This window comes from Notolabrus celidotus, chromosome 5, assembly GCF_009762535.1.
Source record: "Notolabrus celidotus isolate fNotCel1 chromosome 5, fNotCel1.pri, whole genome shotgun sequence".
NCBI lineage: Eukaryota > Metazoa > Chordata > Actinopteri > Labriformes > Labridae > Notolabrus > Notolabrus celidotus.
In genome coordinates this window covers 12,324,086-12,351,829 of record NC_048276.1, presented here as the reverse complement: position 1 = coordinate 12,351,829, position 27,744 = coordinate 12,324,086, and the positions used below count along the sequence as shown (strand labels likewise).

The window sequence follows — 27,744 nt, the reverse complement described above, 5'->3', positions numbered from 1 at the left end:
GTGGAGCTGCTTTGTTACTGAGAATTTGGGACAAAAGTCACTGAGTTCACTGGAACAGCACAGCATGTCATTGGAACAGGTAGATTATGGAATTCTCTCAGTAACAGGCCTAAAGGAAATTTCTGTCTCTATCGATCACAAGAAGGGGAACTTTGGGAGTGAGTAAAGGTGACTGGACATGTTATCAAGCTGAAACGGGACTCCTTGATGGTAAACACTGGTGTGCATCTTTATTATGAATACTGAATACATATAAGCCTACACACAGGACAGTAATCAAAACATACTTTATCTATTCATTATTTCAAACTTGATTTTATTCAGATCTTCAATATGAAGACCACATTTCCCATAATCCTTAAAGGGATCTCTCAGACTCTTGTGGGACAACACCAGCAGTTTTGATTATGAGCCAACATATACTGAGCAGCAATGATTTTCTGAAATCTCAAATTCACATAACTTTTCAAGTGATAACTTAATCTTCTTTTTGGTTTGCAGCTACCAGACTTGAAGGTTCATTTATTATCACATCACAGTTGAAGTGTTTGATTTTGCACTTCAAACTTCTTGAAACCTTACAAAACACCAGAAAGAAAATCTATAAAAATCACTCCATGGTTTGGTGAAAAGCGTATTTTTTTGTATTCAACGTGGTACTTCGAGTATGTTTTAGATGTTTAAGCTTCATTTTCTCAATTCACAGCAGGTTTGCTTGAAACTCAGGGAAAAATTAGACATGACCCAAATGTCAAAAAGGCTGGTATTATCCTTGAAGAGATGCAAGGTCTTGAGAATACTTTGACATTTTGAACCTCAGTAGTCTTCAACAAGCACTTGTAATAACGTGTGAGGGAGTAGTCTGCTAATCAAACATCAACCCAGTGCTATAATTAGCATTCCACCCTGAAACCTATGGATACTGCCAACTAAACCCTGGTCTGTTAGCTTGGAGGGATGTACTGTGATTTCCCAGGCTAAATGTCAAAAGAAAAATGTGTAGCTTTGGCACAAAAGCAGAAAACCTTTGCTGACCCAACCAATGATGAAAGAAAATATAATATAGTAGATTAAACTGAAGCGAAGGCTGCTCTGCTAATCAAATAGCAGCTCAGTGGTTTTAGCATTCCACTGTGAAACCAAAGGATACCAGATACTGGATCCAAGCTAGCCTGTTAGCTAGCAGACTTGGACTGTTTTTTAAGTTCAATGTAAAGAGATTAGTTTTGTATACTATATTAAAAAAATTATAAAATTCAATTGATAAAAAATACACCCAGCATATGCTCAGAAAACAAGACTCTGAGCCCAAAAATAGAAGGAGCTGAACTACTACTTAGCCTGTTAGCTGTGGTATTATTTCAATACCAAGTTAATAAGAACATATTTCAATGTATGTATATGTAGGACAAAAACATAAACACTTTAATAACATAACAACAAGCACCTCATTAAATGATTAAATAAATGTATATGAAAAATAAAGGGGGGCTCTCTTCTTTACAAACAGCAACTATTATAACTATTGGATATTGGGAGTCGTAAGCAAGCCTGTTGCACCAGGTGTGCGCAAGTTGTGTCCTAAGTTAGGGTGTAAAGTCCACACTAAACCATACGTTTAAACTAGTTAGTTTGTAACATAAGTTGTGTCATTGTTTGGTTGCACCATGGAGATGTAAGGTTGTCTTAACTAGTAGACCATAACGTCCAAACTAACCAAAACATTGTTGCAGATATGATGTTTACACTTCCAGCAGCCAATCAGAGGAAAGCACCAATTTTGATGCATTACCTTTCGTGCCTAATTGTCTTCGAACTGACAAACAGCTGAAACAAACTAAAGTAAGGTGATAGCCTAAAGCCTTAATCTACAATGTGTGTATAACAACAGTGACATCGAGTGGTAAAATTATCAACCACAACATGTGTTAATACTCAGGAGCTCAAATCTTGGTCACCATATTTTTCCAAAGGATGTAATCTCTCTCGCGTTGTTGTCGTAATCTAGCTGTGAGAACTCTCTGTATCTCCTCATCCTCCAATTCATCCCAACTTTCAAAACGATGCGCCATGGCAGCCGATATACTCTACGGAGGACTTTACACCTACTAGGAGCTAAGTGTAAGAATTAAGTTGTAACTTAGGCTGACGTTGGAACTATCACAGCTGGTGCAACGTCCAAAATGTTAGTAGAGTGTAAACTTCATCCTAAATGAGAAATTACGCTCAAACTAGGCTATGTTTGAACTTACACCCAGTTGGTGCAACAGGTTGCTGTTTTCTAGCTATAGTGTGAAGCTAAGCTGGTAGCTCTGTTGTTTCAGTAAATGTTGGGAATGTTAAAAATGTTTTTTTTTTCTTGTGTAGCTTTGGGACCAAAGCCAAAACCATGTTTTTCTGACTGTAAAGCAGCACCTGTTGAAGACTAGTTACATACTCATCTTCAAAATGTCAAAGTAGACCTTTAAGGTTTATTAAAATTCATCAGACAAAAGTCACTCATAAAAGATTTCTGCTTTATAAAAATGGCATTGAAGTACACAAAAATCTGAATGGCACTGGAAGATGAAGAAGACAGAACAAGAATTAAAAATGTATCAGTTATATCAAGAAAAACAAGTCTGAGCCCAGATAGCTTCCTTGGTGAATTTTTTTATGCGGAATACTGACTCAACAGTGTTCTCTGGTCTCTGAGTCCGCTTGGTCCTTGTTTAGTCCGACTCTAATGAAACTGAGCTGCCAGCAGACACACAGGCAGTGGAAATAAACCAACCACACTCCAAGAGAAACACATGGAGCTACTGAAGATTACAATTCACTCTGAAATGACAAAAGTGCTGATATGTCTCGGTGTCTCTCTTCTCCTGCTCACACGTGGAGCTGGAAGTGGAGCGTCAAACTGGGGAGATAAGTCTGTTTATGTCAAATGTGACACTCTCCAAAGTCTGCATTACACATCACACCTGAGTAAAGAGGAGGTACTGTTGAATTTAAATGGAAAGGGAGAAGTCAAATCCAACAGTTAAAATGTTTGTCTTGATGCAAAGGTGGTCTGTGTAGTAACATAATCCAAATGGAATATTATGCAAGACACCCAGGGTGAAAGCAGTTCTCATTCATAATTACACAACAATATGAACACTGAATCCTTGGATTGGCACTGGTATGTCTCCTCTCCTTTGGCTAAGTGACTTTTTAAATTTTTTTATTGGTACAACAACCACCAGTTTTAAAATGACATGATACCACAGCAACGTTGTAAACTGTCTCCTCTTGGTTTAACGCAGTAATCGGGTCCAAACCTCGTGGAAGATATAAAAACACTGACCACAAACTGTAAAAACGAGTCAGCTCTCAACGTCACTTCCTCCCCTTGGTCACTGTGGGAGACAGAGACTTGCCCACTCTCTGGATGACTTGCTTTTTTTTCTGTTTGGAATTTTTTCAGTCATTTATAAATCCAGCCAACTGCTCTTTCAGTCTGTGGGTCACAGAAGATGATCCAGAGTGCTCTCAGTACATGGCTGCTTCCAGTGTGCTGGTGGTCATGTCCAGTAAGGAGACAGGTGAGCAGCTAGAAGGTCACAGTTGCTGTGCTCTTGTTCCGAAAGGTCATTGTCTGGATGCTGGAAAGAATTTTCCTCTGATGTCCGGCCAACGTTACTCCCATGTGCAGCAGGTCCCTGAGAAAATGTGAGAAATAAGAACCACAAATGAGAGATAGATCTATTGGAAATTAAAACAGCCTGTCATTTAATGCATTTCTTCCCCTTTGGGCTTTCATAGTCTTTATTTCAAATAAGAAATTAACTTCAGTATAATTCAGCCTGTTATTCATGGTCGTGACCAAAAGCCAAAACACTTGCATCCTCACTCAGCCCCTGAACGTGTTAACTCTAAAGGGAAAATCCTGGAAAGTACCAGGTTCTGTAAGTACAGATAAGATACAATAGGAACTGACTGTGTGGTGATCTGGGCCAGCTGGTCCACTGAGTTAAAGCCGGCCTGCAGGAAGCTGTCTTCATAGCGCTCCATCTTGATGGCCCTGAGCCATTCCCCGACCGAAGCACACGACGAGAGGGCTAAAGGTGCACGCTGGTCCAGCAGGGGGTAGGACGGTCTGGGGGGACAGAGCAAGGAAACAAAGGGGACAACTTTACACATACACTCACCACAACAACAGAGAGGAGCTTATACATATCCTGCAGCAACATTCCAGTCGACAGGCAGAGGTATAATCTGAGGCTGAGTGACGGACAGGGACAAACAATGGGATTTGTAGGGGGTGGCATGTCCTCAGCTGCATGTGTCCAGCTGACAGGCAGAAAGTGGAGGAAGGGAAACAGGCACAGCAAGTGACTGACAGGTCACAGCAGGACATTAAGGTGTTACACAAGATTGGGCAGCAGGAGGGTAATGTCTGTCCCGAGATGGTTGGAATTCCAAACAGACTCTAAGGGGGAAACTTCATAAAAGGAGACACATTCTTTGTCTTTTCTGTTCATTCTCAGCTGCATGTCTACTGTCACTGTGAATGACAGGTATTCACATCTGCACACACTCACCCTCCTGCTTCTTGAGCCACTATTTTCAGGGAGGCAGGGTTGCGGATCAGCTTGTCCAGAGCGCTGACGAGGTCTGCGAAGCGAGGGCGTGCCGAGCGGTCCTTCTGCCAGCAGTCCAGCATCAGCTGGTGCAGGTGGGTGGGGCAGTCAGGGGGTGGGGGCAGCCTGTAGTCCTGCTCTATGGCATTGATTACCTGATGATGAAAAAGGTGTCATTTTAACTCTGTTTAATCAATGTGGAGCTGCTTTGAAGAGAGGAACAAAAAGCGAATCAATAACAGAATCAGGATAATGTTGGGAAACTCTCAACTGAAACCTTCACAGCCATCTTATCATTAAGCCATTATTCAACCATTATATTTGAGTCATTTGGAGCTGTTATTCAGAATTCACACATCACATTCTGTTTGAGAAAACTCATCTTAATGCTGAGCCTAAAAAAACCTTCATAACCATGGTTAAAAATGACTCAATATAACTTACATCCTGGTTGCTCATGTCCCAGTATGGCCTCTCTCCAAAAGACATGACCTCCCACATGACGATGCCATAGCTCCACACATCTGAGGCTGAGGTAAACTTTCTGAAGGCTATTGCCTCTGGTGCTGTCCAGCGGATTGGGATCTTCCCTCCCTGCATTGAAATAAAAAAAGTCAGCTCTGCAAAATTTGACATGAAAATGGTCTGACAAGTATTTAAAAAAAATATGAGCTGGTGAAATAGTAATTCTAAGTTCATGTGATTAAATAATGGACTTTTATGACTGTTATAAAAAGTAAAAGCTCTATGAAACTAGCATGATAGTGAGTCAGAATATGCATCAAGCCTTTTAAATTAAAATTTATGCAAAAAAAAAAAAAAAGACCAGAATAAATGCACTGAAGATGAAAGTAGTGAAAATGTTTTATGCATTTTCTGTAGAGGATAATTGTCTAACCAGAGAGCTGGTGTAGGTCGGGTCAGAGGAGTTCTCCTGCAGGAAGCGCGACAAGCCGAAGTCGGACACCTTGCACACCAGGTTGCTGTTTATCAGGATGTTGCGAGCAGCCAGGTCTCTGTGGACGTAGCTCATCTCTGCCAGGTACTTCATGCCTGAGGCGATGCCACGCAGCATTCCAACCAGCTGGATGGGCGTAAACTGGCTGTCGTTCAGCTGCGGAGGAGAGAGAGAGAGAGAGAGAGAGAGAGAGAGAGAGAGAGAGAGAGAGAGAGAGAGAGAGAGAGAGAGAGAGAGACGGCTCAGCTGGAGAAAGAATGAAGTAGCAGTCTGTTTTAAATGTGTGAGTGTGTGTTCTTTGTGTTACACTCACCCGTAGAAAAGAGTCTAGAGCTCCGTTCTCCATAAACTCTGTGAGGATCATGACAGGACAGCTGGCGGTGATGATCCCCTCCAGGTGGATGATGTTTGGGTGCTGGAACTGGCCCATGATGGAGGCCTCGGACAGGAAGTCTCTTCTCTGTTTGTCAGTGTAGCCTCCCTTTAGCGTCTTAATGGCGACGTAGTTCTCTTTTTTCCCTGGGACCCTCAGCCGTCCTCGACACACCTCCCCGAACTCTCCTGCAGCGGACAGACACATAAACACACATTATGGCTGTTTTCTTTGACAGGTCTTTATCACATTAGAGCACCAGAGCTGTTTTTAAAAGCTAAACCTTGCTCCCAGCTACTTGTGACCTTTGATTCCAATGAAGGCTGGTAATATTTGTCAGGTAATTTATTTATTTTGGCTTCATTATTGATTTGATCTTATTAGAAGAAAACAGACATTGGTTTTTAATGTCACAAAATCCATTCAACTTTAATTACTTATCCTTTTAATAATGTTACGTTGTAAATAGTGAATCAACCTAACGAGGTAAAAAGCACATTCAGTCTTTTGTGAGTTGTGGGAACAGAACAGGACAGGACTGGGACTTACCAGCACCAATAACCTCCTCAATCTTAACAAAGGAAACATCAATTTCCTTGGCAAATTCTCTCACTGCCTCGTTAGGGTCCTCATAGGTGAAGGGGTCGATGTAGACCTTGACCCCTGTGAGAGGAATACAAAGAGAGTCGTGGGAAAGGAAAAGAAGACATGTTACAGCACTGTGGGCATATCCGAGCTCGGTCACATTAAAAATAATTTTCTTGACGTGGATAAGTTTTAAATCCCAGCTGAGGTTTAATGTGTGTGTGTCTGAGCTGTTACCTTGGCCGATAAGATACTGGTTGTTTTTGTCGCTCAGTTCTGGATCCTTCAGTCGGCTGTGTCTGCTGCAGGTGGAGAGATCAGGACAAAGAAAGTGAGATAGGGACGGCAGCGCGTTTATCTGAAGAATGGATGCTTATCAGCGAAATGTGATGCAAATCAGTGTTACATAGTGACTGTTAAGATACAATAAGAGCAAAATAACAAAGATGCTTCTTTGACTCGTTAATATTGATTTTATCTCCAGAGTTCTCTGTGGATGTGATTAACTGAGCAGGACATGTTAGGTTGCAAGTGTGCAATGCAGCTAGATCAATGATTTTACATTCCTTTACCCTATTTTATTTAGATATCCTACATGTTAAGTGTAATCAGAGACTGTTGGGAGGGGGGTTGAAAAGACTGCACATGTTGTGGTTTAGTACTTGATGTTGTAGCTTCACTATCATCAGACCTTTTTATTCTGGTATTCTGCCAAAGTGCACACATATACCTCTGCCGTCACTACACTTTTGTACTCCACTACTGCATTTTTGCATAAGTTAATTTTCAAGTAGGTTACCACATGTCGATCAATCACTTCCTGCTGGCTTTCCCAGTTTACAGTGACATTGTTTTGCCTCGCACTCTTCTTCTGATGCCAGCTCAATTCGCTCCACCACCACGCCTAAGTGACACCTACACCATTGATGGCGAGGCGTAAAAGAGGTGTAACTGACCCGTCTTAAATAGGCAGTGTAAAAGGAGCTACGTATAAAGGTTACCAGATGATCAACATCTGGAAAATGAATAAAAATATAATAAAAACTTTAAGAAAAGGCCAAAATAAGCTTTAAACACAAAAGTGATGATAAGTTTAAGTAATCAATAAAAAAAAGAGAATCTACATTGATGTGTGTTTTTGTCTAAAGAAGACTTGGTCACAAGCAAGCATCTCAAAAAATGAAAATGTGTCAAGTCTGTCGAGTCGGTGATCTGTTTTAAATCCCTTCTTAAAACCAACTTTTATCGCAGAGCCTTTCCTGATTTTACCTGAACTCTATTTCATTTTATTTTATTTTATTCTTTAAAACATATATTTTTTAGATTAATTTCATTCCTTTAAATGCATTCGTCTTTAGCAGACTAGACTACTGTAACGGGGTCTTTACGGGACTCCCTAAAAAGTCCATCAGACGACTGCAGCTCATACAGAATGGTGCTGCTCGAGTCCTAACAAGGACCAAAAAAGTAGTCCACATCACTCCAGTTCTTAGATCTCTACACTGGCTTCCTGTCTGTCAGAGAGTAGACTTTAAAATCCTGCTGATGGTTTATAAAGCACTGAATGGTTTAGGCCCAAAATACATTGCTGATATGCTGCTACTTTATGAACCACCTCGACCTCTGAGGTCATCAGGTACTGGTCTGCTTTCAGTCCCGAGAGTCAGAACGAAACATGGTACAGCCTTTTGTCATTATGCACCACATATCTGGAACACACTCCTTGAACGGTGCAGGTCTGCTCCAACTCTCACCTCTTTTAAATCAAAGACTAAGACTTTTTTTATTTGGCACTGCCTTCCTATCTTAGCTTATTTTAACTCACTTTAAATGTTAATTTTAATATATTTGTAATTTTCCTTTTATTTTCTGTTTTATTATATTTGTCATTTTAATTGGGCTCTTTCATGCTTGTCTGAATGTTTCCAATGCTTTTAATGTTTTAATGTAAAGCACATTGAGTTGCACTATACAAATAAAGCTGCCTAGCCTTGAGTTCTTTTAGGGGAATTTTACGTCTTTTAAAATATGTTTTATTTCTTTATCTTGCCTTGTGAGATTTTATGACCTGCTTGTTTTGTCATGCTGCCCATGTAAAGCACTTTGTAACCTGGCTTTTAAAAAGTGCTCTATAAATAAAATTATTACTTTTATTATTAAAGACACACTCATCATTTTATTACATTACCTTGATGAGAAACAACCACTTAATTTTTTTTGGGGGGGGTTTTTTGATTTTTTTCTAAATATTCCCCAGCAGTTTCGACCACACACAGAGTCAAGAGTCACACTGGCTTGCTGTAGCATCCAACACCTGAACCAACCTTAGCTCTTCTGCTCGTTGACAAGAGCCGCTCCATTATAATTCTCCTGGAGCAAATTCATCCCAACAAGACTGTAACAACCCCTGTAGCTACTGGATCCCTGCCTTCCTCCATTTCTCTCCCTCTCCCACCTCATAAGCCTAAAATAGCAATAATGCACCACCCTCAGTTAGTGGCAGATCTGGGCCTCAGCCGCTGGTTTGTGTGGTGTGTGTGTGTGTGCGTGTGTGTGAGTGAGAGTGTGTGTGTCACAAGGTCACAGCTATTGTTCTCCTGTCCTGTGGAAACAGGGTTGGGACGCCTGCATCCTGTCTCTCCCTGCCCTCTACCTCTACCACCATTTTTCTCAACCTGTCTCTCTCTCTCTCTCACACACACACACAGGCACGCACACACACACACACACACACACACACACACACACACACACACACACACACACACACACACACACACACACACACACACACACACACACACACACACACACACACACACACACACACACACACACACACACAAACATGCTCTCTCTCTCTTTCTCTACCTCTGATGGCATCCAGCAGTATTTACTCAAACAATGAAGCCTAAGGAAAACGTTCTAATGAGCAGGATAACTTTTAGCTGTGTAAGCAGAAGACATCATAAGCACTGCTTTGTGTCTGAACTGCCTCACACAGATAAAAAAGAAAAAAGGTGTGGATAACAGAGTGCAAATCCACGGTTGATAAGATACGATTGTATAAACAAAAGAACAAAGCGGTGCTAAGCTGCAAAATTGGGGTCATGGTTGTTATTGGTTTTAGATTCCCCCTTTTTTGCAGTTTCCTGTTATTCTGTCAGCTCCTTTCTCTTCCAAATCTATCTTTTATCTCTGCCTCTCTTTCTCTCCTCTCCCCTGGTTCTCACCGTATGCAGTAGGCGGCCACAAAGACGAAAGTGACAAGCAGCAGCATCCCAGCAGCGATAAGGATGCCGGGTACCAAGAACTGGGAGGCAGCGTCTTGTCCTGAGAGAGGAGAGGGAGAACAAAAAAGAGGAAAGAAAAGGAGACAGACAAACAGAGAGTCAGGGTAATGTAATGACAGAAATCATGGCAGGAGGTTTACTCTAGAAGTAAAAGAAAAGTATGAGACGGGAAGAAAGAGCATGACGGGAATTTATAATATGAAAGAGCTTGATACAAGGACACTAACTCAATACAAGGACGCAGGCAATAGACTCATAACAAGAAAAGAATCAAAAAACCTCCCCAGTGGAGAGAAAAATGTGTTAAAAAGGAAAAAAAGAAAAAGATGTGAGGAGACAAAGAAGGAAACAGGGCTCTTTCCTACCATCAGGAAGCGTGCGGAACACAGCTGTAGGACTAAAGCTGCCGTAGCCCGCCATGGTGCGAACCCGGACCTGCACCTCGTACTGGGAGGCCCTGCGGAGGTCTGTCAGCACGACCTGGTTTCTGTTACTCTCTGCATAGTGACACTGATCTTCACTCCGTCGCTCCTAAAGAATGAAAACATGACTTAGCAGGAGAGACACTGAGCGAAACATAAGGATATGAGGAAACAATGTAATCACTGTGAAGAATTCAAACCCTAAAGGGACTGCTATAGGATAATCTACATAATTAAAAGACCATATACTTTTAATTGCATCTGAAATTAGAGTACATTAAAACATAATTATACAGTCTTACACTTTTATTCATTCAACCTTTACTTAGACAGGTAATCTCACTGAGACATGGGGTCTCATTTTAAAGCAAGACCAGGTCAGGGAAGCAGAAGTTACACTTTAGGATGTATTTAGTTCACAGAAAAAAGTCACTGGTGCTCTGAGTCAGGGTTTTCTTGGGTGTTTAGTTCAAGCATCAACAAAGAAATTGGTGATGGAAATGCCAAATGCAGATCCCCCTACAGAGAACTGATCACTAAGACAGTTTTTAACCCTCCTGTTATGTTGCAGGTCAAATTGACCCTTGTTAAAGTCTATTTTAGGAAATATATGCCTTCCAAACCAGCTAAATGCAGCATAAAAATCTGGGCAGCATGTGACAGAAGAGGTGTCTGGTGTTAATTTATCAACATGACTTCATAAGAATAAAAAAACTCAAAATGTAAAATAAATTAAACAAAAATCTATATCATATAAAACTATTGTATTTATATTTTGGGCTTTCCTATGCACATCAAAAAAATTTTTTACATGAATTTTAATGAAAAACGAGTGATTATCCTCATTGAACCATGATCTGTGAGAATTAAAGAACACCAATGGACTAAATCTTAATTTAAATGGTTAGTAATGGAGTTAAAAATTAGATTTAAAAAAATGTGTATTGGGATTTTTTGGAGTTCTGACACTTTTGGATAATGTAATATGCCTCGGGTCAAATTGACCCAGGAACATTAATGCTGTTCCAGAGAAACAAACATAATAGGAGGGTTAAACACAACCCAGAAGAAAAGTGGTCAGTGACTGACGTGGCTTCCCTGTCATCCTCTCTGTCAGAAATGAAAATGTGTCTTTGTTATGCTTGTTATAAACTCTGTCTCTTATGAAGACAAGATAACTTGTGCTCCATACAGAACTCCCATCTATGTTGAAAAAATAGTAATGACTTGTTATCTGGATATTATAGATGTCAAGATGTCTGGCAATATTAAAAACATGGGAAAGGTGCAACATTGAAATTACAAGGCAGCTTTACTTTAGGATAAGATTTAGTCAAACATTTGAATCAAAATTTTTTGGCTTGACCTCTAATTCTCTACCCGTTCTCATTTTCTCTTTCCAGAAGTTTTAGGCCTGATGTAAAGTTCACCTGGAATACAATCAGAAACCCCACAGCACATGACCTTTAAGACAGATTCTGTCAGGCAGCTCACCCTCTCACAGTAGCGGATCTGGTACTGCAGGATGGTGTAGTGAGGCTCAGCTGGGACCGACCAGTGCAGAGTCATACTGCTCTCCGTGGAGTCACTCTTCCGAATCACAGACACCAGCGACGGCACTACACAGATGGTAAAAGAATTATAAATACCACAGCAAAGCTCCACTATTCATACCTTTTTTCTACCTGTCTCCCTCCACCTCTTACCGTCATGGCTCGTGGTGATGTTGACACTTTCACTGGCAGGGTCTTTGCCGCTGAGCTGTGAGACCCCGTTGACTGCCTGGATTGTGAAGACGTATGTGGTGTGAGGCAGCAGGCCCCACACCTCCAGCCTGCGACTCAGAAGGCCGTGCTGGGCTGGCCGGTAGCTGACGCTGTCTCCGCAGTGGAGGCACGGCCCCTTAGTTGACCTGCACACAGAGCACCTGACGCTGTAGCTCAGGTCTGTCCTGCCGCCGTTATCCAGAGGCTCGTTCCACTCCAGACTGAGCGTGGTGTCGTTAATCTGAGTGACGATGCTACGTGGGGTAGAGGGAGGTCCTACAATGACAAGAGAAAGCCACAGTTAGACTGATTTTATCTTGACTGATTTTCCTTCAAGCCCCTCAAAAGGAAAATCAACTTGCTTAAGACTCCTGCGAGGAGGTTTCGGTTGGTTATGGATGACTGATGCCTGAATATGACTTACAAGAACAAACAAGACCATCAGCTGGAAGATTTACTATTTCAAAACAGATATTTTAATGTGTCACAAGATGGTTAACAGCACACTTTCAAAACAGTCTTATGTCCATATTTTCCTAATGTAGGATTCATAGCGAGTTAGAAGACTGTTGAGCGAAAACAGTATCTTTTTTGAGGAAACAGTACTTCCACATGTCAAGTCAAGTCAAGTCAACTTTATATATATATAGCACATTTAAAAACAACCAGTGTTGGCCAACGTGCTTTACAAGGTAAAAAGTAAAACATACATGAAGACAACAATAAACAACACGACATATCAGAATATTACTGCCCTCTTCATGAGGAGAAGGCCAAAGAGAAGAGATGGGTCTTAAACAAAGATTTTAAACATTCAACAGTGGGGGCAGATCGTAAATGGAGTGGCAAGCCATTCCAGAGCTTGGGGGCCGCTGCTGCGCCCCAGGTTTTAGGCACATCCAGGAGCAGCTGGTTTGTTGACCTCAGTGCTCGAGCTGGATTGTGAACATGAAGATCAGCCAAGTAAGATGGTGCCAATCCATTTAGGGCCTTGTATGTCAAAAGTGCAACTTTAAAATCAATCCTGTGGCGGACTGGGAGCCAGCAGAGAGCATGCAGCACAGGTGTGATGTGCTCCCTCTTTTTCCTGCCAGTCAGGAGGCGAGCAGCAGCATTTTGAGCAAGCTGCAGGCATTGAATAGACAACACATCTAAGCCCACATACAATGAGTTACAATAGTCAAGCCTAGACGTAATAAAAGGCATGTATCTCTCTCTTAATCTTTGGGAGGTATAGGCTTTAACCTTAGCTATAAGTCTCAACTGGAAAAAGCTGGACTTTACAACAGAAGATATTTGTTCTATCTTATCTTTTTGTGAAGCTAAGCTAACTGTCTGCTAGCTGCTGCAAGCTAACAGGCTTCCCTCCCAAACTGAAACTACTCCTCTAAATGTCTTTTCCACTGGTCTGAACAGCAGCATTACTGTCTCGCCCAGGCGTCACAATTTTCTCAACTTATTTAGCTGACTCAGCAGTCATTACAGCAACATTACAAATAATAAAGTTTCTATTCTTATTTTTGACTGAATACCTTTGCACAGCACCAGTAGTCATCGCCCAAATAATGTCACATTATTCGGTCAAAGCTGTCATCAGATTTTAATATGTAGGAGTCGCTGAGCTCTGCAGCAATCACAGTGTGTAAAATTCCTCCATTAAATCAAATTATAATCTCTGCTGTGTCATTTTGCTGCTGCTTTACCTTTCCGTGACCCACACAGACCATTTGTTTATGTTTAACATACAGGCTGAAGATGCTTTATTCAGTCCGTGCATGCAGTCACGAAGCAGAACAATGATCCTGCAGAGGCTCTGCGTCCCAGCAGGAGCATATGTGTTGCAGAATCTAACTGGTGCAATTACATTTGTCTCAAACTGGATGATAATGATCACCGTCTGAAGAAGATAGCTATCGCCTCAAGCCAAGCATAACTAAACAGCAATACCACTCAGCCAGTGTGAATGAGTTTCTGTTCCTGCCAAGGAGACAGAGTTTTGTCACGGAGCCTGCAGCTAACTTAAGTGCTAATAGTGTTCTCATTGGAAGCCCAAGTGGGGCAACATCAGAGACAATCTGGGTGCGAATGAATTTTTATTCAACATGTGAAAATGTGGATTTTTAGAGGCGATACATTTTTACGACTTCACAATCTGAATCCACTTTGTTAAAATAAGTGAAGCTGTCATAGCTATGAGAAAGACTAATTTTCAAGGGGAAGGGTCTGAATGATTTACTGATGGCACGGCTGGTTAGTAATTTTGCAGACAAATTGAAAATAAAAGTGATGTGCGGAATTCCTCAGGCAATCCAGGACAAAAACAGAATAAATAATGGGAATGGAATAATTATGAGATAAATCATTAAGATAAAGTTTTTGCAATTAAAGTTATCAGTAATAATAACAGTGGATGTGAGCTCTAGTCAGCTTTGATATCACACCTGCACAGCACAGGAAGTCTCTGCAGCCCGATGCTGCTTTTGCATTGTTTCCCATCCTCTCTACGGCCATCCTGAAAGAGTGCACCTAATTAAAAAGTCCCTCCCATTCACACAAGCAACATGTGGCTGAATTGAAATTCCTGAATCCGCATAGAGGTGTCACTTGAGACCATCAATGCCTATTCCACTTTTTAGAGTGAAGCCCCTACCCCCCAACAACCTGTCACAAAAGACATGCATCTCAATGCCCAGCAGCGGGACAAAGGACACAAAGCAGATAAGAGGAGTTTGGCTAAATGACCCCAGAGGAAAGAGAAACAGCCCCGAAGACGTTAAAAAACAAAGTGGAGGAGTGCATTAGGGAAGGAAGAGAGTGAAAACAGGGCAGTGGATGTCTCCGTTGCTTGTCTCTTCCATATTTGCATGTGTATTCGAGTATGAGTGCTGTTTTCTTTATACTTACTAGTGCATGGGGTATCGGCGGCGTCTGTCTCTGCACGCAAGTATCCTGAGCGACATGCACACACAGACGAACCCCTGGAGGTGGCATGGCTGAATCCTGGACAGCCTGTGCACAGTCCCTCTGTGCTGGACTTGAACTGACCCACAGGACAGGCTGAGGAGGACAGGAGGGGAAAACAAATGAGGGCACACTTTCAGCAGCGTTCCAGACATGACCTCTGAATACAACGGTACATTTTAAGAAAATCTTCACAGCCACACAGTGTCGCTGACAGTCCGAGGTCAAACTGAATATGCAAACACGGTTATGTTTTATTCTCAGGGTGTTTAAGTGGCAGATGGTTGCAGATTGACAGACAGAGCACCGTAATGGCGGCTATAAACCGAACACAATCACAGTAATGAATGGGATAGTAACAGTCAATTGAGTGAATAAGCCAGTCTGTCAGTGACATGCTGCTTTTCTCTGGAGTTACAGAAACATATGTAGATGTGAGACACCAATCTGACAATCAACGGCCAACATTTAAATAAATAATAATAATCATTTTACAACAGAAATAAAATGTATGTTTACTTTACTGATTATGAAAACAGTCATAAGTTTTATCTCCAGCCTGAACCCATTCTCCTCGTACTGTCCTACACTTGACTGTGTAATGAGCTGTCACCTCGGGACACCACATACTGTCGCTGAAACCTGCAGTGTTTACAGTATGTCTTCAGTGTGTTGAAACTTGGCTCCTGCTGCTGAGTGAGGGGAATTAAACAATAAACTTTCACACCGAGTGCAGCATTGTTATAGTAAAAACAGAATTGTTATGCACTCGAGCCTGTCCGCCGTCTGACGTCTCGCTTGCAGGACTTTCCCAGGTGTGAAGAATAGATTGGTGTGTGCTGAGTGCTGCAGCACATCATCACCTGTTAGAGGCTGTTAAAAAGTACACTGTAAAGTTAAATTCTTTGACATAAATCATGATTACTGAACTAAATTGGATGCTTTTGGATCTTATTCAGCTAAAAGGACGATTATTGTTTTCATCTGTTACTGCTGGTCATAAAGAAAGCAAAGTTTAAATGCAGTGTCAGCGCTAATTTCAGTAACTGTCTGGTGATTTACTGACAAACTTCACTTCACGAGGGTTTTAAATAAAGAATAATGTTAAGATACTGTAAAAAAAAAAGTAATCTTTTGGCCTTAGTCCTTTCTAAAGCTGATTTCTGCATTGTGGTCTTGAACCTTTCATTATATAACAAAATTGGTAAAGCTCCTGGTCCATGGAGAATCACAGTCCCCCTATGTCGCAGTGTTTACAGCCTTCTAGGGCCTTACTGAAGCCTTTGTTTAAATATTGTAATCAAGCTCATCCGTGACACTAAATCATCTTGACAGCATTCATAAGTTCCACATTAAGGGCTTGTGTTTGACCCAGAAAATGTATGTTTTGTCTATGGGAGATAAAGGCATTACAGGGAAATTAATCCAATAGTAAACCTCGACGACAATTTCATTTTCTGAAATGACCGGCCTTCAAAAGAAAATTAACTGTTCAATCTTGCTATAAAAGGCAATTTCCCTTTATGGTCTGGGGATTTTTTCCTCCTCGCAGCTCTCTCAGAACGCTGCAAATGCCAAGCGCACTTCACCAGAAGCAAAATGTCGGAAATGAAATTTTTGTTATGAAAAATCATTATACCTCCCACAGAGATCAAACTGAATCCTACCTTCAAACCGAGATGGATGCAAGCACACATTTTCCAGAGAAAACATTTCTTCTTATGTTGCTTTGTTTTTAGTGCTCGACATTTGTCTGTGTTGGTGTGTTGCAGGGAGAGTGTGTTGTTGCGAGTGCGCACGTCGGGGGGTGTTCATGCACGAGGCTTGTTAATTGGACTCATTAGACGGAGCTGCAGCACGGCTCCTGAGAGAATCCTCCCGCTTCTTCCTTCTTTTTTTGTCTGCTCAGCTTTGATGTTCTCAAAGTGATATGATCTTTACCTCAAGCGTTCCCCCCTGCTCACTCTCTTCACCTCTGCGGTCCTCCTGCGCTCTCTCTATCTCGGCTTGAGCAGGAGTTGTCGCAGCAGCAAGCCTTTGACCCTGCTCTTCCTTTCCGAGATAAGTGCTGCTCTACCTGACCTCTCTTTTTTTCTCTTCCCCCTGTGTCAGAGCTCATTCCCCTGCCTCATTAACTTCCTCTGCCTCTCACTTCCTCTCTTCAACCCTCAGCGAACCCCACCCTCGTCTTACCATTGTTTTCTTGTTTAGTCTGCCCGCTCTGCTGCCTCTCTGGGTGTAGTCTATATACATATTTGCGTATGTGTCCTCATTTTCTTACCTGCGCATCTTGTGTTTCCTTCTGCGGACTCAAATCCTGATTTACAGGCGCAGGAGGTCGTCGGCTGGCCCACCCACTGGCCATCTTCCCCGCAGAAGAGCTTAGGCGGCCGAGGTCTTGGCCCCTGCTGCTCGGCGTTCTCCACGCACACGCCCTGCGCCTCCTGCACAAGAGTGTGGGGGACTGTCTCGGCAAAGGAGGAAAGGGCGCTGATCAGGGGAGGACACTTCTTGAAGAATACCCTGACGGACAACAGAGCCATGGAGGCGCCCTGAGCCTGGAAAGCCAAGTAGAAGCCCCTCTTGGAGAGAGGGCCGAGCCTTAAGGTCTTCACATTAAATTTTCTCTCTCCGTCCTTCCTCAGGAGAAAGTCTGCAGCCACCGTGTCCACCTAGGACAGGAAGAAAGAGAAAAGATCTTATGTAAGGGCTAGATTCCAGCACACAGGATGTATTTCTACAAAGGACCGGCCTGGCTAGTTTCAGACCATTAAGTAGTCATCACATATGCTTTATATTACTGAACATTTTCCAAAGCATACCACTGTGATTTCAGATTGATTTACTACCTACCTAGCAGCCATTGTTTCACATTTGTTACAGTACGCTTTGAACTTCGACTTGCAGGGATTCGAAATGTGCTTGGGAGCAAAATAATTTATCACAGTGAACATTTCATCACTTTTATTTCTCTGTCAAACTTATATGATTAAGTGGTAATGAAGCCGAGAGGCAGGCACTGTTTTTCAAACCTCTATTTGTGGTGAGTTCAGGAATGCTACAACATCCAAGGCTGATACAGTGCGATATGTGCCGTGTGTGTGTGTGTGAGGAAAAATGAAACCTAGTATGTATATACAAAAAGTTAACAGCCGAGTTGTGAAACAGATTGTATTCACAGACAAGGAGGGTTTAATAACAGTTACAGCTCCCATGAGACAATAACGTATCTTGGAAGTACACTTAAAGTGATCAGACTTCCGCTGTAATAAATATTTAAGTCAAGATACATTTTGGTCCGAGCATGTAGACATGAACGGAGACTGTGTTTTAGACTGAACTCCAAAAACTAAACTGTGCTTTGGACAAATAAATAAGAATGTATTTGCAGAAAAGTACACATACATGAAAAATGCCAAACAAACATAAACATTAATAATTAATGTGGGTAAGGAAACATGTAAAGGGAGCCTGTCTGGGAAAATCTGACTGGTCAGTCAAGGAGAAAGACAAAAAGACTCTATCACCAACTATTTCTTCTTTAATCACTGACACAGTTTTGAAGAAGATTCTGAGTGTTGGGGAACATTAATAATCAGTGTGGTTTCAGGATTGTGTTGAAGTACTTATTATATTTCGAGTCAAGTGCACAATTTTCATTTTTAATTAGGAATTACCAATTTCACTCTTCTTCTCTTTTCAGACCTGTGTGACTTAAAGAGTGAGCACTGGGCATGTAAGGGGCATTTACCTAAGTTAATTAATAACACTGCAAATGAGCTTCCATCACTACGAGGACATGTCTTCATCAATTTGAGAACACAGGAGCAAAAAGTTCAGAAGTTTGAGATCAGGTTCATGAGTCGGCCTCAGACTTTTCTTGAACGAGGCCCAACACTTAACTTGTTTATAAAGCCATTAAAGTTTTTGTAATGTCACATTTTTGCATTTCTTTGATATTATGCTTTTCTGTTTTCCTTCATCCAGTTTTTGTTTTTTGTTGGCTTAAATTAAATAAAAGTGCAATCAGGAAGTGTTATTAGCCTTATATAAAGCCAGGGAGCTCAGCCTTATAAAATACTTGGACTAGGGGGATTACATTTTTTGTTTTGAAGATTACTTTTGGGGATTTTAATGCTCTCATTCAGAAAATGGGAAAGTGGATGGTGTAAGAAACTGGGGTGAACTTGTATAGGGGGCTGAGGGTCCTATTCAAACCAGGAATGCCCACTTTGAGGACTAAAGCCTCTGTACATGGGGCACACAGTTTGACTGCTTTGATACTGTTTTTTGAACACGCACATTTAAGGCCACAATAGGACTAAAATTCAAGATAATGCTTGCCTTTACACTTCCAGATCATAGACTGTATAAAATATGGACGTAGTATCCGGGACGTCACCCATCTGTTCCTGAGTGCTGTTTTGAAGCCAAGCGACGGCGGTAGCAGCCATATTGGAAATGAAGAACTCAACCAAGCAGAGTGTGACGTAAAGGGGCGGAGTTTGAGCCTCTTAGCAAACAGCTATGTGTTCCAGACCGGGAGTCAAGTCAGTCATGTCCTTATTTGGGCAAAAACTCGTAATCATAATATCTTCTGAACTGTTATTTTTGGAAAAAAATTCACCCCCGTACAGTGTGTGCCGATAGAGAAATTAGCTTTGTAGGGCCAAGACGTTTTTTGAACCAGGCTGTAAACATGTTTATTAATGCTGCAAAGATCGTCTTTTTCCCATTCATGTCTATGTGGTTTCCGGTGTTTCTGCAGCCAGCCTCAAGCGGATTCTCGATGTATTGCAGTGTATAACACTTCTGCATGGGCTTCATAGTTTGAGACCGGAGGTTGTCTCTTGTTCCAGATGCAGTTCAGTTACTTCCTTTCACTTGTTGCGTTTGACTGATAAACTTGAGTGTCCCTTATATTTTCTACTTCAGACTCCTGGGTGACAGACTATGCTGCTCTGGTTAATAACCAATATATTCCAAAGATTAGTTGGTTAACCATATAGAGAATGGATGGAAAAAAATCCGGAGCTGTTCTCACAGTTTGGACTTTTTCTGAGTGATTGTTTTGATTATTTCCCAAGATACAGTATAAAGCCAAATGATAAATGGTTCTGAAATGGGAGCATCTGTTCTAGTTCTTTTTCATTTATGAAAATCAAAAAGTATCTTTAGTGTCTTTACTGTTGATGTTCATTCCACACACACAAAAAAATATTGAAATAGAAAAATTTCAGCAGTTTTGTCAATACAGAGATGAATTATTAATTGCAATCTAATGATTAATTCTGCAACAGAGTTGAATAAGTCAAGAGAGAAGCCACGGGAGCTGTCTTAAGGCACACCAGCTTGAGTCAAGGAATGAGTTTAAAAGCCTTTCATAGTTCAGAGTTGAGTAAGATATTTTACAGTCGGTCTCCCCTGCTGAGACGTATTGACCATAATAGGTTAATTTGTGTCCACAAGAAAAATAGAAGCAGGGCCTTTTCAATTGTGATCTTAAATAAGTTAAGTGTACTAAATAATGCTTAAGAATTATTCCTCAGAAAATCCAGAGGAGCAAAATAATGAAAATAATGATAAATATCATCACAGTAAGTATTCAGGACTACTTGGTGTGGATGTGTGTTTGTACCTTGACGTAGGGGTTCTCCATCCAGGGCGGGTAGTTGTACGTGGCCTCATTAGAGTCCGTCTGGTAGTAGTAAAGGTTAAAGGTTTCCTTACAGCTGCGGTGGTGGGTGCTCCTGGAGGAACACTCCATCATGGTGAAGCGCAGCTCAACGTAAACCTGAGACGCCCCTCTTCTCTCGATGAAGCCGCTTCGCAGCCAGTGGCTGGATGAGCCGTTAGTCTGCAGGATCTGATAGATCCTCACGCTGTTGTTTTCCTCGTCTAAGCCGCTCACTTCCTCCCACTGAGAGAAAGAGGAGAAAAAAGAGATGTCAGCTTTAAGTGACATCTGACCCAGAAAACTTGTGCACATTTCTGTGAGTATGTTTGATTCCAAAAGGAGTCTTTGTATCATTTTTTACATTTAGAGTCGTATTTCTCATAATAGTGTTGCCGTTTTTGTTGGCCCCGAACTGTGCTGCACCTGTCAGAGACCCAGGGGACAGATGTGGCCTGCAGTGGATTGTGATCCAGTCCAAGTTTAGATCTGGGTTGTTAAATCATTCCTCCTGCTGAGCTGCAGCCAAACTAGTGCGACTACAAGTCTCTCTTGTCAAACAGAGCACACAGTAACCCAGACAGACTCAGCTCTCATCCTTCAACACACATTCAGACTGAAATACAAGAATACGGAGGGGATATCACAAATATGTATGAAGTGAAAAGCCCTACAAAGAAATCTACATTTGTTTGGGAGCCAAAAGCAACAGAAAAATGCTTTAATGTCTGACTTCAGAGTCAACAGCAAACATGTTCACCATCACCATGTTCCCAAGAGCGGGAAACAAGCAGCAAATTTACATACTCCGGGCAGAATTTAGCAGATTTGCTCAACTTGAGGCTCAGAAATTCAGTTATGTAAATATGTAAATCTTTAAAAATCCATTTGCAGATGATGTGTTGAGTGAGGCAGAATACTGGTCTGAATGAATTACAGTGCAGTCGAGCACTGAGAGCCAGGTTTGAAGCTCTTCAGGGGAGAATTTCCTTTTTAATCCTCAAAAAATAAATACTATAGTATAGAGTTTGGCAGCACATATTTCTGTGAACAAAATGTTTTCAGTGAGGAGGATGCACAAAACATCCCGCAGGGCTCATCTGGATTTGACAAAAATCATTTAAAGAAAGTGTCTAAATGTGTTTGGAAGGCAAAGAAAGATTAGTGGATGTAAAGATGTATGTTTTTCACCATATGTGAGGCGTTTATAGTAGTAGTTAAGACACACTGAAAATGTGTCAGATGATGTAACATCTCTTACAGTGCCACTTTTAATCTAATCCAGTGTACAGTCATATTTATTACTGAATATGTAATTACATTATTAATGCTGTTTAGGATGTTTTTGTGAGGCCAATCACAGTTTAAGAGGCGGCATGATTCATTTCGATGTGAGTTCAAAGACTTGAGTTTTGTGACCATATTAGAGATGTTTGAGTTGAGTAAATGACACCACCCTCACACTTATACATTTAAGCTTTCAAAACATGTTACACTGTGAAGTAGGGCTGAATGACATAATGTTAGACCATCGCAATTAGGATGTGAGCATGCAATAATCACATCCAAGAATATGCTATGTCACTCATATGTAGGGATGCACCAATGCTACTTTTTAGGACCCGATACCGATATTGATACCTGGGCTTTGGTATCTGCCGATACCAATACTAGCCGATCCGATCCGATCCGAACCAAACCGATCCTGGTCTTAATTTAACAATCTCTATTCCTTAATGTGAGGATAGAATCCTGTTTTGGCAAATTCAGGCTTTTCTGACTTTGTAAACCAAAATAAAATGAACATTTTTAAACTGAGAGTATCATTATTTAAGAGATTATAAATGTGTACCAGCAGTCTGGTGAGTTAATCTTCATAACCAATAGATATTGTAAACACAGAAAAGCATAGAACTGAGATGAATAGATCCGCCATATGGATCAGCACTATATATTGGCCCCTTGTCACTGATATCTGATCTAGCTTTTTGAGTCTGATCTAGCCGATATCTGATACCAGGATTGGATTGGTGCCTACTCATATGACCTGAAACAAGTCATGCTGTCACCAGTGTCTCAATTTCCATGATTAAGTAAGGTTGTATAATGTATAGTTAGGCCATGGTTATGCCAAATAGAATCCCAGCAAGGTGAGACAGGACACTGTGTGAAGCTGAGGAGTCTTAAGGCTGCCTCCAGAAGCACCAGAAGCTACAGGCGGACATGGATGCTGAAGGCCCGCCTCAACTCCTACTCTTTGCCTCATGTTAGGTCGGGCAAAAGTTAGGTTGAGTTAGCATTTCAAATGTGCTGACTGGGGCTTTACATACTTCCTACTAATGTAGTAGACAGTAGGTGCTGCCTACTACATACTGCGTTTGAATTTAGTATGTAGTATGACGGTTCTGTTCGATCTGTGTTGCAGTACGCTGGGCCAGACATCACTGAATTTATGGTTTCAGAAAGCGGAAGTAAACAACGGCCAGCTGATAGAGAAACTGCTTCTTTAGCATCAATCATGATTTAAAAAGTTAAGAAGTGGTTTATATGGAATTTAATAATTTTCACAGCACCTAAAAACTGAGTTCCCCCCGTCAAAAAAAGAAGAGAAAAGAAAAAGCGGTAGAGCACTGTGCATTGTGGGAAACAGTACGCAAGGCAGACTGTGAAATTTTCCTGAATCAGCAGACATCTGGGGACTTTTTGCACACTGCAGATTTAGTTCTTGTTCACTTACTACTTACTACATACTGAATTTTGGTCAAATCAGTACGTACTGCTAGTATAGTAGGCAGTTTTGAAAACAGCCCCAGTTTCAGATTTCAGAACTCTGCTCCAGAAACCAATGGGTGACATCATGGAGACTACATCCATGTTCTATACGGCCAATGGGGCTGGTAGGTAAGAACAACTTCTATGGAAGGCAAAATAGTGCGTTCCAATTTCAGAAGACAGATGTCATGGGTGGGGAATGGCGTCACGCGTTCCAGTTACCAGTTGAAAACAAAGTCGGAAGGTTGTTAAGCCATTAGCTCCTGTTCTTGTTAGCTAGGTAATAACAATACACTCTGGGATAGTTTGCATGCAACATGACAACATGTCCACAGATAGACCTTGCACAATACTATCTGTGTGATTGGTTTAATAACACAGAACAAGACAACGTTGCTAATCAACACTATTAAAAGCACAACTTTTTGCTGTTGATACCAGGGGCAGCCATCTTGGATTAGGAGCTTAGGGTTACTGAAGTTTCTCTAAGTATCCAAGTCAGAATATCAAACGCATCCTGGCTGATGTATCCTGCTGGCATCTCAGAATTTCCGATACCAAAGATCAAAATGAAACGCACCAAAATCCTCATCGAGGCTGAATCATGAAGGATTTATTTTACTGTTAGGAACCTAAAAGCTGAGCTGAAACCCAAGTGCCTTATCAATTCGAATAATTTCAAAACTTTAGAACTAGTTCTTAAAACCCAAGCCTTCAAATCATACCAACAACTTCTGATACTTGTAACAATAAAATGATTCCACTGGAGGATTAAAAAGATTCCTTTGTTTTAAATATTTCTCCTTTTCTGAATCGAGCAGCAAGAATTTATATCTGACAAATGTCTACAATGTCCCTATCATGCTCCTTTAAAGCTAAAAATAGCTCACCATATATGAACCCTTTTATGTCACTAGGTTTTGATGCAGACAGCTCACAGCGTCTCGCCACTGCTGCCTGTCACCGTTGACTTAAATCATTGTTTCATACTCTTTAGTGTTAACTTTGCGTTACAAAACACAATCCAGCATCATTTCTGACATGTGAAGCTTTTTGATTTATACATTCAGTTGATAAAAGCTGTCCTACGATTTGGAGACAGTCAGCCTGTTTTTCTTTGTATCTTAATCAAAAGCACAGACATATTTCTTGAGTATTTCTGTCCACTATCTTGCCAAAATTGCTGTAACTGTTTTCTTTCAGCAAGTTGAGCAGTCTTGGTCACTGACTCTGCTGGCAGAAATACCAAAGCAACCATCACTCAGCTGATCAAATTACAAATATGCCTTTTTTCTGGCAGCCTGTGCTCAAATTGTGGGCAGCCAGTGACTTCAGCTCCAAGGTTGATGGGATAAATCAAAGCATCTGCTTTCAATACACTTTAAATTCCACATTGACTCTGGCGTTATCCTTTATTCTGTCAGTTACCTGCCATATAAGGAGTGCTTTTATAGCCAAAGTAACAAAGGAACAGCTGGAAGCCAAAAAATCCCCCTCACCGGGCGGTGTGTGTTAGTACTACAGATAACACGGCGGAGCATAGGTCACGTACCTCTGGTTTGGCGTTGGAGTAGATGGTCCATCTGAGATCAGAAGTCTCGGTCTTAGTGTTCATCAGGACCTCTGTGAAAGTGATATCATGTTACTCACAGATGGAAACAGAAAAATGACACGTTTGAGACACATTTAGATTCAGAGAGACACATAAATGAATTTAAAATAACAGAGTGAACATAATTCAACTCCCAAATGCCCTGCCAAGTATCAGCTGTGGCTTACACTGGGATTAAGGGGAGGAGATGGAGTTTCACCAGTCAATTACATCCACAGAAACATTCCCACTACCCCTAAAATTGTCTTCCTCTCATGTTTGTTTTTATTCCCCCTGAGGCCCTAACGTTCCCATCGATGCACCGTGTCTGTAGTCTCACTAAACCTGGTGAACGTCTTCCTGGGGACAAATAGTAGAAACAAAGAAGAATCGACCAGACTAACATGAAAACAGACGCACAGACACGCATAGAGACACGCAGAGAAGGATTTAAGCTCTACTAGTCACGATCTGTGATTACAATAGAATTGATTTTTTTGTAATCTTTTGAAGGGCAGGCTGCCAACTCACAAACAATCTCAAGTGTTGTGCTATGATTCAGTATCCTAATAAAATCTAAGTGCACGAAACTTGGGTTAGGGTGAAGGGACTACTTTATTCCTCCAGCTGTCTGTGCAGATTGTCTCAGCTGAATTGTGACGGCTGTTTGCTCTGCCGGGATGAGGTTTGTGTCCCACACCCGCTTTAGAGCTGCGTGTGTTCCCAGCAGACGCTCATCTCAAGGGTGAGGCTTGGTTTGGTTTTACCAATAAACAGGATTTAATGCGGCTCTCTGGTGTGACATGATCAAGGAGAGCACCTGCATGGAAACGGATGCTGGAGGAAATGGGAGTTTCACTGTGTGTTTATCACTGGGGTTATTAAGATGTTATGTTGAATAAGGCTCCAAATATAGGGCTCAACAGTAAAGCCTGGCATTCCCATAATCCCCAATAATACACACTTTGCACTCACACAACACAACTGCACTACATTCTCTTCATGCTTTAAAAAGAACATGTTTTTTCTGAAATTTATTTTATGGTTATGTTTTTCACAGTTTTAGTTTCTGCATGTTATGGGCCATTAAAGTCTAAGTGTTTTCCTGATTAAAGTAATAACTCTTTTAATAAATAAAAATATTGCCTGACATTCATTTGAACCACATTTCTTTAAAGCCCTGGTGTGTAACTTAAGTTCGTGTTTATTCTAGCAAACTCTTGTGATCAAACATGACCCTGTATTTCTTCAGTGATTCCATGTACATAATAAGTCATAAAAACCCGACCTGCTTTTTAAACAGCCGTGTCTATCTCTCAATGTGAATCTTCTGTGTGGAAAGTAGGAAGACAAAGCTGACACATATCCCTCGCAGCAGTTTCAGAAATTAAAAATGACCAAATAGAAATGATCCATTTTGTTGATTATGGTCTTGTTTGCTTTTGTAGCTCATAATGAGACATCTGTATTAGTTTCAGTCCATTTCATAACCAGCAAAAACACCTCACAGGAGCTTTTAAAGTAATGATTTTGCTTTATTCTTGTTTTATTCTGACTTGCATGAAATATTGATCTGCAAAAAAAAACTCTACAGTGTTAAATGTGTTGTTCCCACCTCCTACTTGCTTCACTATGTTTGATTATTGTCCAAAACGTCCGCTCTTAATATGTTCCTGTCAGAATGAAGCCTATGCACATACACACATATAGTGATTCCATATGTATGTATAGAAATGTGGATAGCAGCCCTTTAAAATGCTCTTACAGTGGCTGACTCGTGGAGTTTCCATTGTCAATGTTCCAATACATAAGGGAAAATGCATAATAAATGGGTTGTTATGGCCATGTCTGTTGGCGTTTACCTCATTTGCCTTCTTTAATTTCATAGTTTTCTTTGAAATTAAAGAAAACTATGAAGAAAACTTTCTCTGTTGTAGCAACAGTATTTTTCTTTTCTTGAATGATATCCTTTTGGGATTCTTTAGGGATTTTTTGCAACATTCACCAAATCATGCTGAGACTAGGAATCAATCCTATGACTAGTGCGACATGGACTGTGGCGTCTGTTGATGCAGCACCTGCTAAATCAGCCGATCTAAACCAGCACCCTAGCTTTTGTGTCTTTAACCTCTCCTGCTTTTCTTTTCTTTTTTTGTCTCTCTTTGTTTTTTTTTCTGTAAACAAGCGAACGTTAAATTAACAAGACTTCTTTCTACGCATTGATATGACTCCAGTTAGTCCTTCTGAGGCTGTGATTAGAGCTGCATCCGCTGGCATCTGTCAGCTATTGAGAAATTACAGACCATTGCTATGAAATGTTTGTATGTAATGACAAATCAGAATCAAGTATCGAGCATCAACACACTGGATAATGTTTCAAGCAGGGATAGACCGATTATCGACCGGGCCGATTACCTGCGCCGATATTCAGCATTTTGACGCATATCGGTATCGGCCTTTTAAAAAAAAAAATCCAACAGCCAATAAGAGATCAATTAAAACTGGGTTATTTTGGCTCATTTCTCCCTGCAGTTTCTCAACACAGGGGACGAGCTGAGCAGCATCCGTTGTGGCCCCTACTACTAATTTAAAACTCATACAACCCCACTCAAAAAAACTGAAATATCCCTTTAAAACAAAGATAAGGGAAAGATTAACATTTAAGTTAAATTGAAATTTTTGAAAACTTTATTGACCGTAGAAAACTTTAGAGAGCTAATTATTTGTTTTAGTTTTCATTTAACT

At 41.0% G+C, this 27,744-nt stretch overlaps 1 protein-coding gene across 1 annotated transcript in view; it reads right to left on the bottom strand.

The window, feature by feature from the left end:
- Window positions 1-204: 204 nt before the first annotated feature.
- Window positions 205-27,744, bottom strand: part of ephb4a (eph receptor B4a) — a 56,211-nt gene continuing 28,671 nt past the window's right edge. The window contains exons 2-17 of the mRNA XM_034683424.1: window positions 24,961-25,031; window positions 20,601-20,882; window positions 17,244-17,634; window positions 14,906-15,058; window positions 11,942-12,277; window positions 11,730-11,854; window positions 10,179-10,344; window positions 9,754-9,853; window positions 6,758-6,822; window positions 6,485-6,598; window positions 5,876-6,123; window positions 5,503-5,718; window positions 5,049-5,198; window positions 4,566-4,759; window positions 3,962-4,120; window positions 205-3,683 (exon numbers count right to left, since the gene is read on the bottom strand). Coding sequence (XP_034539315.1) covers window positions 3,575-3,683; window positions 3,962-4,120; window positions 4,566-4,759; window positions 5,049-5,198; window positions 5,503-5,718; window positions 5,876-6,123; window positions 6,485-6,598; window positions 6,758-6,822; window positions 9,754-9,853; window positions 10,179-10,344; window positions 11,730-11,854; window positions 11,942-12,277; window positions 14,906-15,058; window positions 17,244-17,634; window positions 20,601-20,882; window positions 24,961-25,031 — 2,879 coding nt within the window. The 3' untranslated portion in view covers window positions 205-3,574. The remainder of the gene's footprint in view (window positions 3,684-3,961; window positions 4,121-4,565; window positions 4,760-5,048; window positions 5,199-5,502; window positions 5,719-5,875; window positions 6,124-6,484; window positions 6,599-6,757; window positions 6,823-9,753; window positions 9,854-10,178; window positions 10,345-11,729; window positions 11,855-11,941; window positions 12,278-14,905; window positions 15,059-17,243; window positions 17,635-20,600; window positions 20,883-24,960; window positions 25,032-27,744) is intronic.